This window comes from Salvelinus fontinalis, chromosome 23 (assembly GCF_029448725.1).
Source record: "Salvelinus fontinalis isolate EN_2023a chromosome 23, ASM2944872v1, whole genome shotgun sequence".
NCBI lineage: Eukaryota > Metazoa > Chordata > Actinopteri > Salmoniformes > Salmonidae > Salvelinus > Salvelinus fontinalis.
Window position 1 is genome coordinate 26,630,361 of NC_074687.1, and position 19,416 is coordinate 26,649,776.

At 41.1% G+C, this 19,416-nt stretch overlaps 1 protein-coding gene across 2 annotated transcripts in view; it reads right to left on the reverse strand.

Annotated features, from left to right (window-relative positions):
- The window catches only part of LOC129821073 (unconventional myosin-XVI-like), a 221,471-nt gene that overhangs the window by 60,165 nt on the left and 141,890 nt on the right, over nt 1-19,416 (reverse strand). For both annotated transcript variants that reach the window (XM_055878332.1, XM_055878333.1), the window contains exons 8-11: nt 7,645-7,720; nt 1,451-1,601; nt 942-1,086; nt 670-780 (exon numbers count right to left, since the gene is read on the reverse strand). In XM_055878332.1, the coding sequence (XP_055734307.1) occupies nt 670-780; nt 942-1,086; nt 1,451-1,601; nt 7,645-7,720 (483 nt within the window). The remainder of the gene's footprint in view (nt 1-669; nt 781-941; nt 1,087-1,450; nt 1,602-7,644; nt 7,721-19,416) is intronic.

Consider the following 19,416-nt stretch of genomic DNA (forward strand, 5'->3'; position numbering starts at 1 on the left):
GGGTGGAGGAGTGGAGAGGTGGAGGGGTGGAGAGCTGGAGGGGTAGTGGGGTAGAGGGGTGGAGGAGTGGAGAGGTGGAGGAGAGGAGAGGTGGAGGGGTGGAGAGGTGGAGGGGTGGAGAGGTGGAGGGGTAGAGGGTGGAGGAGTGGAGGGGTGGAGGGGTGGAGAGGTGGACGGGTAGAGGGGTGGAGGAGTGGAGGGGTGGAGGGGTGGAGAGGTGGACGGGTAGAGGGGTGGAGGAGTGGAGGGGTGGAGGGGTGGAGGGGTGGAGAGGTGGACGGGTAGAGGGGTGGAGGAGTGGAGGGGTGGAGGGGTGGAGAGGTGGAAGGTAGAGGGGTGGAGGAGTGGAGGGGTGGAGGGGTGGAGAGGTGGACGGGTGGAGGGTGCTGGTTTCCCTCCTCAACTCTGGATCTGGGGACAGTCAGGGGAAAGACTGCCCAGTGTGCAAGCTGGCATCTCACGATCAATAGATCACTCCAATTGTATGTAAGTGTGTCCATGTGTGTGTCCGTGTGTGTGTGTGTGTGTTTGTGTGTGTGTGTGTGTGTGTGTGTGTGTGTGTGTGTGTGTGTGTGTGTGTGTGTGTGTGTGTGTGTGTGTGTGTGTGTGTGTGTGTGTGTGTGTGTGTGTGTGTGTGTGTGTGTGCTTGTGTGTGGGTGTTCTACCTACATATATCTGGTCGTTGCCAAAGCGTTTCTGCATCTCGTAGAGCAGGCTGCTGTCTGTGAGCTCACTGAGAGACGCCAGGTCATCATTAGGCGCCGGAGGCATCAACTTCACCTGCAACACCACACCACACAGGTTACCATAGCAACCACACATGGACTTGGTTTCCCGTACAGTAAGTGTACACTTTTCTGCAGTAGATATCTGAAGTGTATAGCAGTAGTGAACATATTGAGTGTACACTTCGTTGTAGTGCAGATGTTGAGTGTACTTGCCTGCTCCAGTTTGCTGGGTCCTGTGGGTCCATCTAGACCGTTGTCCTGTGAAGGATATCTGCTCAGCCCCCCTCCCAACTCCCTGAACATGGCACACTTCTCCAACAGACTGTCCCTCTTAGAGAGGGGCATGGACAGGGGGGTCCTACAGGGTTGTGTGGGAGGAAAAATGATTACTAAGCAAATCATTTGCTTTTGAATACTGATACCGGAACAACTTAAACTATAATGTATGGCATTAGGCACTGCATTGCAGTTGCTAGCTGTGCCACTAGAGATCCTGGTTCGAGTCCAGGCTCTGTCGCAGACGGCCGCGACCGGGAGACCCTGGGGCTGCGCCTCTCCCAAGTCCGTACAGGAGTTGCAGCAATGAGACAAGACTATAACTACCAATTGGATACCATGAAAAAGGGGTAAAAAGTAGAAGAAAAATAATAATACTATATTGTATGCGTAATATAGATAAGTGAGGTCATTTGATCATTTGATGAATTGATCATCAAACTCACAGGTTCTTGACGGGGATGGTGTGGTCGTGTTCGCCTCCATCGTAGCGTTTGTCTGTAGGGGCAGGTGGGACAGAGGGGTCCTTCAGTCTCTCTACCCAGCATTCCTCTGCTCTCAGCAGCATGTTCATGATGGGGTCGGATGCTGCTATGCCTGGAATCAGGACAGGGAACACAGCGGGTTAAGAGACTAACCACTAAGGGTTCAAAATGAGAAAGACTGTCTGTCAGACTGTTACAAATGTATTACTAAGCATGATAAATCGGGTAGTTTGAATCCTGGATGCTGATTGGCTGAAACATCATTTTAGCCGTGTGTATATGTCACGTTCCTGACCTATTTCTGTTAGTTTGTTGTATGTGTTAGTTGGTCAGGACGTGAGTTTGGGTGGGCATTCTATGTTTTCTGTTTCTATGTTGGTTTAAGGGTTGCCTGGTATGGCTCTTAATTAGAGGCAGGTGTTTGGCGTTCCTCTAATTGAGAGTCATATTTAGGTAGGTTGTTTCACAGTGTTCGTGGTGGGTGGTTGTCTCCTGTGTCAGTGTTTGTCGCACCATACGGGACTGTACGGTTTGTTTTGTACATCGTCATTTTGTGTAGTCTATCTTTTCCCTGTTCGTGCGTTCTTCGTGTTGAATGTAAGTTCGTCGTCCAGGTCTGTCTACTCCGTTTGTTATTTTGTTAATCATCCAAGTGTATTTCGTTTCGTGTTTTTTCCGTCTTGTTTATTAAAATTATGTATTCACAACCCGCTGCGCCTTGGTTCCATCACTACTCCTCCTTTTCGATTGAAGAGGAGGAGGACCACCGTTACAGAACCACCCACCAATCCAGAATCAAGCAGCGGTGTAATCGGAGGAAGGGACAGCGCAAGAAGGAGGAATGGACTTGGGAGGATGTTTTGGACGGGAAAGGTTGCTACTCATGGGAGGAGATCCTGGCTGGAAGGGATCGCCTCCCATGGGAACAGCTGGAGGCACTGAGGAGAGCAGAGGCAACCGGAGAAGGGAACCGGCGTTATGAGGGACCCGTCTAGCACGGAAGCCCGAAAAGCCCGTGAGTACCACCCAAAAATTTCTTGGGGGGTGGCTAAGAGGTAGTGGGCAAAGGGCAGGTAGGAGACCTGCGCCCACTTCCCAGGCTAACCGTGGAGAGCGGGAGTACGGGCAGACACCGTGTTACGCAGTAGAGCGCACGGTGTCTCCTGTACGTGTGCATAGCCCAGTGCGGGTTATTCCACCTCCCCGCACTGGTAGGGCTAGATTGAGCATTGAGCCAAGTGCCATGAAGCCGGCTCTACATATCTGGCCACCAGTACGTCTCCTTGGGCCGGCTTACATGGCACCAGCCTTACGCATGGTGTCCCCAGTTCGCCTACATAGCCCGGTGCGGGTTATTCCACCTCTCCGCACTGGGCGGGCGACGGGGAGCATTCAGCCAGGTAAGGTTGGGCAGGCTCAGTGTTCAAGGGAGCCAATAAGCCTGCACGGTCTGGTATTTCCGGCGCTACCTCCCCGCCCCAGCCCATTACCACCAGTGCCTACACCACGCACCAGGCTTCCAGTGCGTTTCAGAGCCCTGTTCCTCCTCCACGCACTCTCTCTATGGTGCGTGTCTCCAGTCCGGTGCCTCCAGTTCCGGCACCACGCACTAAGCCACCTGTGCGTCTCCAGAGCCCTGTACACACTGTTCCTTCTCCCCGTACTCGTCCTGAGGTGCGTGCACTCAGCCCGGTGCCATCAGTGCCGGTACCACGCACCAGGCATATAGTACGTTTTGAGAGTCCAGTGTGCCCTGTCCCTGCTCCCCGCACTAGGCTTGAAGTGCGTGTCTCCAGTCCGGTGCCTCCAGTTCCGGCACCACGCACCAGGCCTACAGTGCGTCTCAGCCGGCCAGAGTCTGCCGTCTGCCCAACGGCGCCTGAACTGTCCGTCTGCCAAGCGCCGCATGAACTGCCCGTCTGCCATGAGCCTACAGAGCCTTCCGCCAGACAGGAGCAGCCAAAGCCTTCCGCCAGACAGGATCAGTCTTAGCCATCCGTCTCCGCAGCGCCATCTGAGCCATCCGTCTCCGCAGCGCCATCTGAGCCATCCGTCTCCGCAGCGCCATCTGAGTCATCCGTCTCCCCAGCGCCATCTGAGCCATCCGTCTCCCCAGCGCCATCTGAGCCATCCGTCTCCCCAGCGCCGTCTGAGCCATCCGTCTGTCCCGAGCCATTAGAGCCGTTAGTCAGTCAGGAGCCGCTAGAGCCATTCGTCAGTCAGGATCTGCCAGAGCCGCCAACCAGACAGGATCTGCCAGAGCCGCCAACCAGACAGGATCTGCCAGGGCCGCCAACCAGACAGGATCTGCCAGAGCCGCCAACCAGACAGGATCTGCCAGAGCCGCCAGCCAGACAGGATCTGCCAGAGCCGTCAGCCAGCCATGAGCGTCCAGAGCCGTCAGCCAGCCATGAGCGTCCAGAGCCGCCAGCCAGACAGGATCTGCCAGAGCCGTCAGCCAGCCATGAGCGTCCAGAGCCGTCAGCCAGCCATGAGCGTCCAGAGCCGTCAGCCAGCCATGAGCGTCCAGAGCCGTCAGCCAGCCATGAGCGTCCAGAGCCGTCAGCCAGCCATGAGCGTCCAGAGTCGTCAGCCAGCCATGAGCGTCCAGAGCCGTCAGCCAGCCATGAGCGTCCAGAGCCGTCAGCCAGCCATGAGCGTCCAGAGCCGTCAGCCAGCCATGAGCGTCCAGAGTCGTCAGCCAGTCATGAGCTGTCCCTCAGCCCAGAGCGGCTATTTATCCAGAACTGCCCCTCAGTCCAGAGCTGTCTCTCTGTCCGGAGCTGCCTTTCAGTCCGGAGTTGCCCCTCTATCATGAGCTACCTCTCCATCCTGAGCTACCTCTCTATCCTGAGCTATCCCTCTGTCCTGAGCTATCCCTCTGTCCTGAGCTATCCCTCTGTCCTGAGCTATCCCTCTATCCCGGTGCTGCCCCTTGTCTCGATGTTACCCAAAGGATTAAGTGGGTGTAATATGAGGGTGGTCATTTGTAGGGGGAGATGTAAGCTGGGATTGACTATGGTGGGGTGGGAACCTCGCCCTGAGCCTGAGCCACCACCGTGGTCAGATGCCCACCCAGACCCTCCCCTAGACTTTGTGCTGGTGCGCCCGGAGTTAGCACCTTAAGGGGGGGGTTATGTCACGTTCCTGACCTATTTCTGTTAGTTTGTTGTATGTGTTAGTTGGTCAGGACGTGAGTTTGGGTGGGCATTCTATGTTTTCTGTTTCTATGTTGGTTTAAGGGTTGCCTGGTATGGCTCTTAATTAGAGGCAGGTGTTTGGCGTTCCTCTAATTGAGAGTCATATTTAGGTAGGTTGTTTCACAGTGTTCGTGGTGGGTGGTTGTCTCCTGTGTCAGTGTTTGTCGCACCATACGGGACTGTTCGGTTTGTCTTGTACATCGTCATTTTGTGTAGTCTATTTTTTCCCTGTTCATTTTGTGTAGTCTATTTTTTCCCTGTTCGTGCGTTCTTCGTGTTGAATGTAAGTTCGTCGTCCAGGTCTGTCTACTCCGTTTGTTATTTTGTTAATCATCCAAGTGTATTTCGTTTCGTGTTTTTTCCGTCTTGTTTATTAAAATTATGTATTCACAACCCGCTGCGCCTTGGTTCCATCACTACTCCTCCTTTCAAAAATACTTGTTTACTGTTCTATTTATGTTGGTAACCAGTTTATAATAGCAATAAGGCACCTCAGGCATTTGGGGTATATGGCCAATATACCACACGCCCTCTGACCTTATTGCTTAACTACAGTATAGTGAATCAGAGACGTTGTAGTCACTGGTACTCTCAGTACTTTCAATGCTAGAGCGCTTGAAATTAGCCTCTATCTAGCTGCAAACATATAGAATGTTGCATAGACATTTATGTTGAACACCGGCCAATTTATAAAACGCATAAAATGTTCTCCAAGATCAATACTCTGAACATTGACACGTTAAATAGACAATACTATTCAAAGGGCCACTTTGAGATCTAAATCATTCTAGGCTAATTCACCAAGGCCTCATCCAAACCCATCCATATGGATGTGCCAGTGCTGAGACAGAGTATGAACCCCACTGAGGATCGATCCATCTGAGCTTCAGAGAGGAGTTAAGATCCCCTCCATCTGTAATGAGGTCTAACAGGGCACAGGGGAGGGATACAGCTTTATCCTCTTTTAGTTCATACAGAGTGACAACATTCCTCTCTCTCTGTCGCTCTGTCTCTCTGTCTCTCTGTCTCTCTCTTTCTCTCTCTCTCTCTCTTGCACGCACGCACACATCGGGTGGAGTCTAAGCAAAAATGACGGGATTATGTCTCCCTGTGGTGTCACATCTATCCCTGAGTTAAAACTACATGTTAGAATGGACTATTGATTACTGCTAAAGAGAGTTTCTGATTCCACTATTGGATGAGGATTGTAGGGAGGAGGCTGCAATAGGCCTATCTCACACTATGATGGAGAGATTGACATGGAGAGTACGAGTCTCTCTCCTCCTTTCCCTCAACATCCACATCTGGGGTACACTGACATTCAACGCTTTAGACAGTCTCTACATTACACACTACAGTAACACAGTTCTACGTGTTATTCTCTGGGGGTTTCAAAGGCATTGCACTTCAGCATGCTGTGGCATTGCATTTGGTTATTAACTAGCAACTTTTGCAGCTCTGTATGCTGTCCAGTCAAAGGAAAAAAGTCTATTTCCCCTGGGGATTTCATGCCTCTGGTGTTGAGGCAGGGAGCCCGGGGGAATAGACAGGTTAAGAATAACATCCCTAACAGCAGGAGAGACAACAGATACATCGCTGCAGACAGATGAAACAGAAGCCCATAGATCCTGCGTGTTATCGCAAACAGCGACAAGGAGCTGTCTCTCAACTCCTCACACACACACACACACACACACACAGACATGCATGCATGCATGCACACACACACAGACATGCATGCATGCACACACACAAACACGCGGGCACACACAAACTGTACGCACACACACAATCATGCATACACAGACACACACACACAATGCATACACACACACACACAATGCATACACACACACAATCATGCATACACACACACACACAGACAATCATGCATACACACACACACAGACAATCATGCATACACACACACAATCATGCATACACACACATGCACATGACATGAGAAGTAATCATGTTAGTGCTTCTATAAATAAATGAAAGATAATGTACTTGAGTAATGGTATTCTAGCTTCATACCCACTATGGAATGAATCACATCAGCTCCGATGAGCTGTTCTCTCAGTGTGTATGTGCATGTGTGTGTGTCTGTCTCTGTGTGTATGTGTTTGTGTGTCCAAATATACGATCTGTCAGAGTGTGGAGTGTTAATTTTATGTTTGGTGAATACACACACACACACACGCACACGCACACGCACACACACACACACACACACAAACACACACACACACACACACACACACACACACACACACACACACACACACACACACACACACACACACACACACACACACACTTCTAAAGCCATGACATCATTTTCTGGAATTTTCAAAGCTGTTTAAAGGCACAGTCAATTTAGTGTATGTAAAACTTCTGACCCAATGGAATTGTGATACAGTGAATTATAAGTGAAATAATCTGTTCGTAAACAATTGTTGGAAAAATGACTTGTGTCATGCACAAAGTAAATGTCCTAACCAACTTGCAAAAACTATAGTTTGTTACAAGAAATTTGTGGAGTGGTTGAAAAACAAGTTTTAATGACTCCAACCTAAGTGTATGTACAGTTGAATTTGGTTTACATAAACATATGTTGCGGTCAATAAAACTCATTTGACAAACATCACTCTGTCAACTTTCACCACAGATGAGGAAGTGCAACACTGGCAGACTGAGACACATTCAATGCAATTAAACACATGTTTCTAGTTTAAACTGACAGATTTTGATGCCGACTTTTTTGTCATGTAACTTAGATATATGCACCGGTGCGCCAATCGACTCTAGTGGGTTATCTGATGGATCACTGGAACAGTAGGCTGTGTAGATAACTCAGCCGAACCAATCAAAAGCCATTTATTTGCTTCATTACAACCTGCCTAGCATATGTGTGTGTGTGTGTGTGTGTGCGTGTGTGTCACTGTATTATACCTGAGGGCTTGTCTTGGTGGCAGTTTAGGAGAGTTGGATCTGCTCTGTGCTTCAGCAGCTGGCTAACGATGCTTGTCTGCAGGGAGAGACGGACAGACAGAGACACACACCTTTATTATTTCACAGAAAATACCATATCCATATCTACAAAAACAGTTGTCTGATATGTAGCTAATACCATATCCATATCTACAAAAACAGTTGTCTGATATGTAGCTAATACCATATCCATATCTACAAAAACAGTTGTCTGATATGTAGCTAATACCATATCCATATCTACAAAAACAGTTGTCTGATATGTAGCTAATACCATATCCATATCTACAAAAACAGTTGTCTGATATGTACTAATACATATCCATATCTACAAAAACAGTTGTCTGATATGTACCTAATACCATATCCATATCTACAAAAACAGTTGTCTGATATGTACCTAATACATATCCATATCTACAAAAACAGTTGTCTGATATGTAGCTAATACCATATCCATATCTACAAAAACAGTTGTCTGATATGTAGCTAATACCATATCCATATCTACAAAAACAGTTGTCTGATATGTACCTAATACATATCCATATCTACAAAAACAGTTGTCTGATATAAACCTAATACCATATCCATATCTACAAAAACAGTTGTCTGATATGTACCTAATACATATCCATATCTACAAAAACAGTTGTCTGATATGTAGCTAATACCATATCCATATCTACAAAAACAGTTGTCTGATATGTAGCTAATACCATATCCATATCTACAAAAACAGTTGTCTGATATGTACCTAATACCATATCCATATCTACAAAAACAGTTGTCTGATATGTACCTAATACATATCCATATCTACAAAAACAGTTGTCTGATATGTAGGTAATATATATCCATATCTACAAAAACAGTTGTCTGATATGTAGGTAATATATATATCCATATCTACAAAAACAGTTGTCTGATATGTACCTAATACCATATCCATATCTACAAAAACAGTTGTCTGATATGTACCTAATACCATATCCATATCTACAAAAACAGTTGTCTGATATGTAGCTAACACATATCCATATCTACAAAAACAGTTGTCTGATATGTAGCTGATACCATATCCATATCTACAAAAACAGTTGTCTGATATGTAGCTAATACCATATCCATATCTACAAAAACAGTTGTCTGATATGTACCTAATACCATATCCATATCTACAAAAACAGTTGTCTGATATGTACCTAATACATATCCATATCTACAAAAACAGTTGTCTGATATGTAGGTAATATATATCCATATCTACAAAAACAGTTGTCTGATATGTAGGTAATATATATCCATATCTACAAAAACAGTTGTCTGATATGTACCTAATACCATATCCATATCTACAAAAACAGTTGTCTGATATGTACCTAATACCATATCCATATCTACAAAAACAGTTGTCTGATATGTAGCTAACACATATCCATATCTACAAAAACAGTTGTCTGATATGTAGCTGATACCATATCCATATCTACAAAAACAGTTGTCTGATATGTAGCTAATACCATATCCATATCTACAAAAACAGTTGTCTGATATGTACCTAATACCATATCCATATCTACAAAAACAGTTGTCTGATATGTAGCTAATACCATATCCATATCTACAAAAACAGTTGTCTGATATGTAGCTAACACATATCCATTTCTACAAAAACAGTTGTCTGATATGTACCTAATACATATCCATATCTACAAAAACAGTTGTCTGATATGTAGCTAATACCATATCCATATCTACAAAAACAGTTGTCTGATATGTAGCTAACACATATCCATATCTACAAAAACAGTTGTCTGATATGTAGCTAACACATATCCATATCTACAAAAACAGTTGTCTGATATGTAGCTAATACCATATCCATATCTACAAAAACAGTTGTCTGATATGTAGCTAATACCATATCCATATCTACAAAAACAGTTGTCTGATATGTAGCTGATACCATATCCATATCTACAAAAACAGTTGTCTGATATGTAGCTGTCATCATCTCATCTCAGCCTCACCCATGATCTTTTCTGCCTTAGATCTCTTTATCTTCCTCTTTTGCCATTTATATCTCTGTCACCACAAGTACAGAAGCACGAGATCATCAGCAAACAGTAGTCTCTATCTCTCTCTCTCTCAATCTGTTTAATCTGTTTAATCCCCATCCCTCTATTTATTCCCATCCCTCTCTTACATATCTCTCTTTCCTCCTACCTATGTGATTCTTGATTTGTGGTGAGATGACAATGTTCCTCTGATGATGTGTAAAGGATGGGTTCCTCAGCATGATGATGTGAAAATTATGGGTTCCTCTCTGCACGATGATGTGTAAAGGATGGGTTCCTCTCTGCATGATGATAATGTGTAAAGGATGGGTTCCTCTCTGCATGATGATGTGTAAAGGATGGGTTCCTCAGCATGATGATGTGAAAATGATGGGTTCCTCTCTGCACGATGATGTGTAAAGGATGGGTTCCTCTCTGCATGATGATGATGTGTAAAGGATGGGTTCCTCTCTGCATGATGATGTGTAAAGGATGGGTTCCTCTCTGCATGATGATGTGTAAAGGATGAGTTCCTCTCTGCATGATGATGATGTGTAAAGGATGGGTTCCTCTCTGCACGATGATGTGTAAAGGATGGGTTCCTCTCTGCACGATGATGATGGGTAAAGGATGGGTTCCTCTCTGCATGATGATGATGTGTAAAGGATGAGTTCCTCTCTGCATGATGATGTGTAAAGGATGGGTTCCTCTCTGCATGATGATGATGTGTAAAGGATGGGTTCCTCTCTGCATTTTGATGTGTAAAGTATGGGTTCCTCTCTGCATGATGATGATGTGTAAAGGATGGGTTCCTCTCTGCATGATGATGTGTAAAGGATGGGTTCCTCTCTGCATGATGATGTGTAAAGGATGGGTTCCTCTCTGCATGATGATGATGTGTAAAGGATGGGTTCCTCTCTGCATGATGATGTGTAAAGGATGGGTTCCTCTCTGCATGATGATGTGTTTAGGATGGGTTCCTCTCTGCATGATGATGATGTGTAAAGGATGGGTTCCTCTCTGCATGATGATGTGTAAAGGATGGGTTCCTCTCTGCATGATGATGACGTGTAAAGGATGGGTTCCTCTCTGCATGATGATGATGTGCAAAGGATGGGTTCCTCTCTGCATGATGATGTGCAAAGGATGGGTTCCTCTCTGCGTGATGATGATGTGTAAAGGATGGGTTCCTCTCTGCGTGATGATGTGTAAAGGATGGGTTCCTCTCTGCATGATGATGTGTAAAGGATGGGTTCCTCTCTGCATGATGATGATGTGTAAAGGATGGGTTCCTCTCTGCGTGATGATGTGTAAAGGATGGGTTCCTCTCTGCATGATGATGTGTAAAGGATGGGTTCCTCTCTGCATGATGATGATGTGTAAAGGATGGGTTCCTCTCTGCGTGATGATGTGTAAAGGATGGGTTCCTCTCTGCATGATGATGTGTAAAGGATGGGTTCCTCTCTGCATGATGATGATGTGTAAAGGATGGGTTCCTCTCTGCGTGATGATGTGTAAAGGATGGGTTCCTCTCTGCATGATGATGATGTGTAAAGGATGGGTTCCTCTCTGCGTGATGATGTGTAAAGGATGGGTTCCTCTCTGCATGATGATGTGTAAAGGATGGGTTCCTCTCTGCGTGATGATGTGTAAAGGATGGGTTCCTCTCTGCATGATGATGTGTAAAGGATGGGTTCCTCTCTGCGTGATGATGTGTAAAGGATGGGTTCCTCTCTGCATGATGATGTGTAAAGGATGGGTTCCTCTCTGCATGATGATGATGTGTAAAGGATGGGTCCCTCTCTGCATGATGATGATGTGTAAAGGATGGGTCCCTCTCTGCATGATGATGTGTAAAGAATGGGTTCCCATATACATGATGATGTGTAAAGGATGGGTTCCTCTCTGCATGATGATGATGTGTAAAGGATGGGTTCCTATATGCATGATGATGATGTGTAAAGGATGGGTTCCTATATGCATGATGATGTGTAAAGGATGGGTTCCTATATGCATGATGATGTGTAAAGGATGGGTTCCTATATGCATGATGATGTGTAAAGGATGGGTTCCTATATGAATGATGATGATGTGTAAAAGATGGGTTCCTATATGCATGATGATGATGTATAAAGGATGGGTTCCTATATGCATGATGATGTGTAAAGGATGGGTTCCTATATGCATGATGATGTGTAAAGGATGGCATGCCTGAGGCAGTGTGTGAGAGATCATCTATCAATACTTGATACACACATCACAATGAGGTGAAAACGACTGAGATCTATTCAGACAATCTCTATTCTAGATCTATTCAGACATGCTTATCCATTGGTTTGACAGTAAACACTGGTCTGTTAGACTATGCACCATAGCTCTGTGCTATATTGCATTGCTACAGTAAACTCTCCTTTCATCAACTCCCTCTCGGTACTAGTGGAAGATGTAAATGCCAGTGTTTTTTCCTCAGTAAAGAGGATATGGGGATGCCAACACTGATTGTATACCATGATAGCAAGAGATATAGTAGATACAGTGTGTTTGTGTGTGTGTGTGTGTGTGTGTGTGTGTGTGTGTGTGTGTGTGTGTGTGTGTGTGTGTGTGTGTGTGTGTGTGTGTGTGTGTCTGTGTGTGTGTCTCTGTGTGTGTGTGTGTCTCTGTGTGTGTGTGTGTGTGTGTGTGTGTGTGTGTGTGTGTGTGTGTGTGTGTGTGTGTGTGTGTGTGTGTGTGTGTGTGTGTGTGTGTGTGAGAGAGAGAGAGAGAGAGAGATATAGAGAGATATAGAGACAGAGAGGGAGAGAGAGGTAGAGAGGGAGTGAGAGAGGCGGAGGGAGAGAGAAAGAGATAGAGAGAAAGAAAGAAAGATACACAGGGAGAGTTAAAACCACAGCCAGGCCACAAGGCACGACTCCACATACTCCACTCAAAACTTTATACATACACCTTCACCACGTCACTGTCACGATGGTAATGACCACCTGTCTGGCATCAAAGGTCAGATAAGCATCAGGGAAAGGTCAGGGAGACGCGAGAGCTAGCGAAGGAGAAAAATAAGCCTAATTAACTACAGTAATAGGCTTCCGTCCATGGGCTTCGAGGGAGAGTTGTTTACGCAGGATAGTGAAATATTAGCCTGTTACGTGTGTCAGTGAAATACCAGTTCTATGGTTACAGGGATCGCTGAGTTTACTGCATGATTGTATGACCTAACGTTGCTGTGACTGAAGCAAACAGCAACCTGCAACAGTAGTGACCCATAAACAACCGAACACCACATTACTGACCTCCATACAGTTACTAATAGACAGCAGTGGTGGAATCAAGAGAGAAATGCAACCTAATTGTAGGCTACATATCTTGTTGTTTATAATTAGTTAACCTAGCCTAATTCCATAACCATTTTATTTAACCTATAAACATACTTGTAATATAAAGTGTTTCAGAGACGGTGCGATGAGGCTGTCACCTGCTCTCTGAATGTGCCTGTTGATGACAACGCTGAGCAGGTTCATTATTGTATGTGTCAGTGTCTAGTTTGTATGCAGTGCCAGACCCAGCCTCCAGTGAAGTGGGTAGGGACTGTAATCAAGTGTGGAAGGCTGAGGAGACTTAGCACGGCAGAGGAAGTCTCTGTCACCATGTACTCAAATGCACTTACAGTATGTATAGACTCAGAAACAAAGGCTTGCATACACACACACACAACTCACTGCATGGGTGATTTTTTTATCAATGTCTTATTAGAGCGGATATTTGGCGTCCCCCGATCTATTTACCCAACACTTTCACACCGATCCTTGAGGGAGGAAAAACTGACATTCCTGCCTATACACACACTAGTGTGTGTGTGTGTGTGTGTGTGTGTGTGTGTGTGTGTGTGTGTGTGTGTGTGTGTGTGTGTGTGTGTGTGTGTGTGTGTTTGTGTGTGTGTGTGTGTGAGAGGGATGAGGTATGGACAGTACGCTAGAGAGGTAACAGAAAGGAAGAGAGACTTTACAGTAAAACACTATAGAGAAGAAACCTGGCCTGTGGGTAATAGAGGAACAAAGAAGGAAAATAACCATTCTAAATATGAATACATTCTCTTTGTCAGCACCCCAAAAATAGAGCCCCAGTAATGTCATTAAATAGTGGAACGTGTACGCAAGATTTTACCACGACCGCTTCCCTTTCCCTCATACCCCCCTCATCCCCCCCTCATACCCCCCCTCATCCCCCCGTCCCCATCATCCCATCACTATCCTACATTCAATGTTCATCCCTGTGAGAAACACCATCAAACCAGTCATCTAAAAGGCATTCATGAATCCATGCACTGACGTGCCAGCACTTTGAGCTGCAGTCTGATAAATAGGCCCAAAAATACCTGTTTATCTTCAGAGTGAGAGTGAGAGTGAGAGTGAGAGAGAGAGAGAGAGAGAGAGAGAGAGAGAGTGAGTGAGTGAGTGAGTGAGTGAGTGAGTGAGTGAGTGAGTGAGTGAGTGAGTGAGTGAGAGACGGAGGAGATTTGTGTTAGACATGTTATTTTCCCATGGGTCTCATAGAGAGACAAGGTAAAGGAATAGAAGAGCCAGTAGTCAATACTGATGTATAAACTATCCATTAGTTAATACTAGTCTATAAACTATCCATTAGTTAATACTGATCTATAAACTATCCAGTAGTTAATACTGATCTATAAACTATCCAGTAGTTAATACTAGTCTATAAACTATCCAGTAGTCAATACTGATCTATAAACTATCCAGTAGTTAATACTAGTCTATAAACTATCCAGTAGTTAATACTGATCTATAAACTATCCAGTAGTCAATACTAGTCTATAAACTATCCAGTAGTCAATACTGATCTATAAACTATCCAGTAGTCAATACTGATCTATAAACTATCCAGTAGTCAATACTGATCTATAAACTATCCAGTAGTTAATACTGATCTATAAACTATCCAGTAGTTAATACTGATCTATAAACTATCCAGTAGTCAATACTGATCTATAAACTATCCAGTAGTCAATACTGATCTATAAACTATCCAGTAGTCAATACTGATCTATAAACTATCCAGTAGTCAATACTGATCTACAAACTATCCAGTAGTTAATACTGATCTATAAACTATCCAGTAGTTAATACTAGTCTATAAACTATCCAGTAGTTAATACTAGTCTATAAACTATCCAGTAGTTAATACTGATCTATAAACTATCCATTAGTTAATACTGGTCTATAAAGTATCCATTAGTTAATACTGATCTATAAACTATCCAGTAGTCAATACTGATCTATAAACTATCCAGTAGTCAATACTAGTCTATAAACTATCCAGTAGTCAATACTGATCTATAAACTATCCAGTAGTTAATACTGATCTATAAACTATCCAGTAGTTAATACTAGTCTATAAACTATCCATTAGTCAATACTAGTCTATAAACTATCCATTAGTCAATACTGATCTATAAACTATCCAGTAGTTAATACTAGTCTATAAACTATCCATTAGTCAATACTGATCTATAAACTATCCATTAGTCAATACTGATCTATAAACTATCCAGTAGTCAATACTGATCTATAAACTATCCAGTAGTCAATACTGATCTATAACCTATCCAGTAGTTAATACTGATCTAGAAACTATCCATTAGTTAATACTAGTCTATAAACTATCCATTAGTTAATACTGATCTATAAACTATCCAGTAGTCAATACTGATCTATAAACTATCCAGTAGTTAATACTAGTCTATAAACTATCCAGTAGTCAATACTGATCTATAAACTATCCATTAGTTAATACTAGTCTATAAACTATCCATTAGTTAATACTAGTCTATAAACTATCCATTAGTTAATACTAGTCTATAAACTATCCATTAGTTAATACTAGTCTATAAACTATCCAATAGTTAATACTAGTCTATAAACTATCCATTAGTTAATACTGGTCTATAAGCTATCCATTAGTTAATACTAGTCTATAAACTATCCAGTAGTCAATACTGATCTATAAACTATCCATTAGTTAATACTAGTCTATAAACTATCCAGTAGTCAATACTGATCTATAAACTATCCATTAGTTAATACTAGTCTATAAACTATCCAGTAGTTAATACTGATCTATAAACTATCCAGTAGTCAATACTGATCTATAAACTATCCAGTAGTCAATACTGATCTATAAACTATCCAGTAGTCAATACTGATCTATAAACTATCCATTAGTTAATACTAGTCTATAAACTATCCAGTAGTCAATACTGATCTATAAACTATCCAGTAGTTAATACTGATCTATAAACTATCCAGTAGTTAATACTAGTCTATAAACTATCCAGTAGTTAATACTGATCTATAAACTATCCAGTAGTTAATACTGATCTATAAACTATCCAGTAGTCAATACTGATCTATAAACTATCCAGTAGTCAATACTGATCTATAAACTATCCAGTAGTTAATACTGATCTATAAACTATCCAGTAGTTAATACTGATCTATAAACTATCCAGTAGTTAATACTGATCTATAAACTATCCAGTAGTCAATACTGATCTATAAACTATCCAGTAGTCAATACTGATCTATAAACTATCCAGTAGTTAATACTGATCTATAAACTATCCAGTAGTTAATACTGATCTATAAACTATCCATTAGTTAATACTGGTCTATAAACTATCCATTAGTTAATACTGATCTATAAACTATCCAGTAGTCAATACTGATCTATAAACTATCCAGTAGTCAATACTAGTCTATAAACTATCCAGTAGTCAATACTGATCTATAAACTATCCAGTAGTTAATACTAGTCTATAAACTATCCAGTAGTTAATACTAGTCTATAAACTATCCAGTAGTTAATACTGATCTATAAACTATCCATTAGTTAATACTGGTCTATAAACTATCCATTAGTTAATACTGATCTATAAACTATCCAGTAGTCAATACTGATCTATAAACTATCCAGTAGTCAATACTAGTCTATAAACTATCCAGTAGTCAATACTGATTTATAAACTATCCAGTAGTTAATACTGATCTATAAACTATCCAGTAGTTAATACTAGTCTATAAACTATCCATTAGTCAATACTGATCTATAAACTATCCAGTAGTTAATACTAGTCTATAAACTATCCATTAGTCAATACTGATCTATAAACTATCCATTAGTCAATACTGATCTATAAACTATCCAGTAGTCAATACTGATCTATAAACTATCCAGTAGTCAATACTGATCTATAACCTATCCAGTAGTTAATACTGATCTAGAAACTATCCATTAGTTAATACTAGTCTATAAACTATCCAGTAGTTAATACTGATCTATAAACTATCCAGTAGTTAATACTGATCTATAAACTATCCAGTAGTTAATACTAGTCTATAAACTATCCAGTAGTTAATACTAGTCTATAAACTATCCAGTAGTTAATACTAGTCTATAAACTATCCAGTAGTTAATACTAGTCTATAAACTATCCAGTAGTCAATACTGATCTATAAACTATCCAGTAGTCAATACTGATCTATAAACTATCCAGTAGTTAATACTGATCTATAAACTATCCAGTAGTTAATACTGATCTATAAACTATCCATTAGTTAATACTGATCTATAAACTATCCAGTAGTCAATACTGATCTATAAACTATCCATTAGTTAATACTAGTCTATAAACTATCCAGTAGTCAATACTGATCTATAAACTATCCATTAGTTAATACTAGTCTATAAACTATCCATTAGTTAATACTAGTCTATAAACTATCCATTAGTTAATACTAGTCTATAAACTATCCATTAGTTAATACTAGTCTATAAACTATCCAATAGTTAATACTAGTCTATAAACTATCCATTAGTTAATACTGGTCTATAAGCTATCCATTAGTTAATACTAGTCTATAAACTATCCAGTAGTCAATACTGATCTATAAACTATCCATTAGTTAATACTAGTCTATAAACTATCCAGTAGTCAATACTGATCTATAAACTATCCATTAGTTAATACTAGTCTATAAACTATCCAGTAGTTAATACTGATCTATAAACTATCCAGTAGTCAATACTGATCTATAAACTATCCAGTAGTCAATACTGATCTATAAACTATCCAGTAGTCAATACTGATCTATAAACTATCCATTAGTTAATACTAGTCTATAAACTATCCAGTAGTCAATACTGATCTATAAACTATCCAGTAGTTAATACTGATCTATAAACTATCCAGTAGTTAATACTAGTCTATAAACTATCCAGTAGTTAATACTGATCTATAAACTATCCAGTAGTTAATACTGATCTATAAACTATCCAGTAGTCAATACTGATCTATAAACTATCCAGTAGTCAATACTGATCTATAAACTATCCAGTAGTTAATACTGATCTATAAACTATCCAGTAGTTAATACTGATCTATAAACTATCCAGTAGTTAATACTGATCTATAAACTATCCAGTAGTCAATACTGATCTATAAACTATCCAGTAGTTAATACTGATCTATAAACTATCCAGTAGTTAATACTGATCTATAAACTATCCATTAGTTAATACTGGTCTATAAACTATCCATTAGTTAATACTGATCTATAAACTATCCAGTAGTCAATACTGATCTATAAACTATCCAGTAGTCAATACTAGTCTATAAACTATCCAGTAGTCAATACTGATCTATAAACTATCCAGTAGTTAATACTGATCTATAAACTATCCAGTAGTTAATACTAGTCTATAAACTATCCATTAGTCAATACTGATCTATAAACTATCCAGTAGTTAATACTAGTCTATAAACTATCCATTAGTCAATACTGATCTATAAACTATCCATTAGTCAATACTGATCTATAAACTATCCAGTAGTCAATACTGATCTATAAACTATCCAGTAGTCAATACTGATCTATAAACTATCCAGTAGTCAATACTGATCTATAAACTATCCAGTAGTTAATACTGATCTAGAAACTATCCATTAGTTAATACTAGTCTATAAACTATCCAGTAGTTAATACTGATCTATAAACTATCCAGTAGTTAATACTGATCTATAAACTATCCAGTAGTTAATACTAGTCTATAAACTATCCAGTAGTTAATCCTAGTCTATAAACTATCCAGTAGTTAATACTAGTCTATAAACTATCCAGTAGTTAATACTAGTCTATAAACTATCCAGTAGTTAATACTGATCTATAAACTATCCAGTAGTTAATACTAGTCTATAAACTATTCAGTAGTTAATACTAGTCTATAAACTATCCAGTAGTCAATACTGATCTATAAACTATCCAGTAGTCAATACTGATCTATAAACTATCCAGTAGTTAATACTGATCTATAAACTATCCAGTAGTTAATACTGATCTATAAACTGACCATTAGTTAATACTGATCTATAAACTATCCAGTAGTCAATACTGATCTATAAACTATCCATTAGTTAATACTAGTCTATAAACTATCCAGTAGTCAATACTGATCTATAAACTATCCATTAGTTAATACTAGTCTATAAACTATCCATTAGTTAATACTAGTCTATAAACTATCCATTAGTTAATACTAGTCTATAAACTATCCATTAGTTAATACTAGTCTATAAACTATCCAATAGTTAATACTAGTCTATAAACTA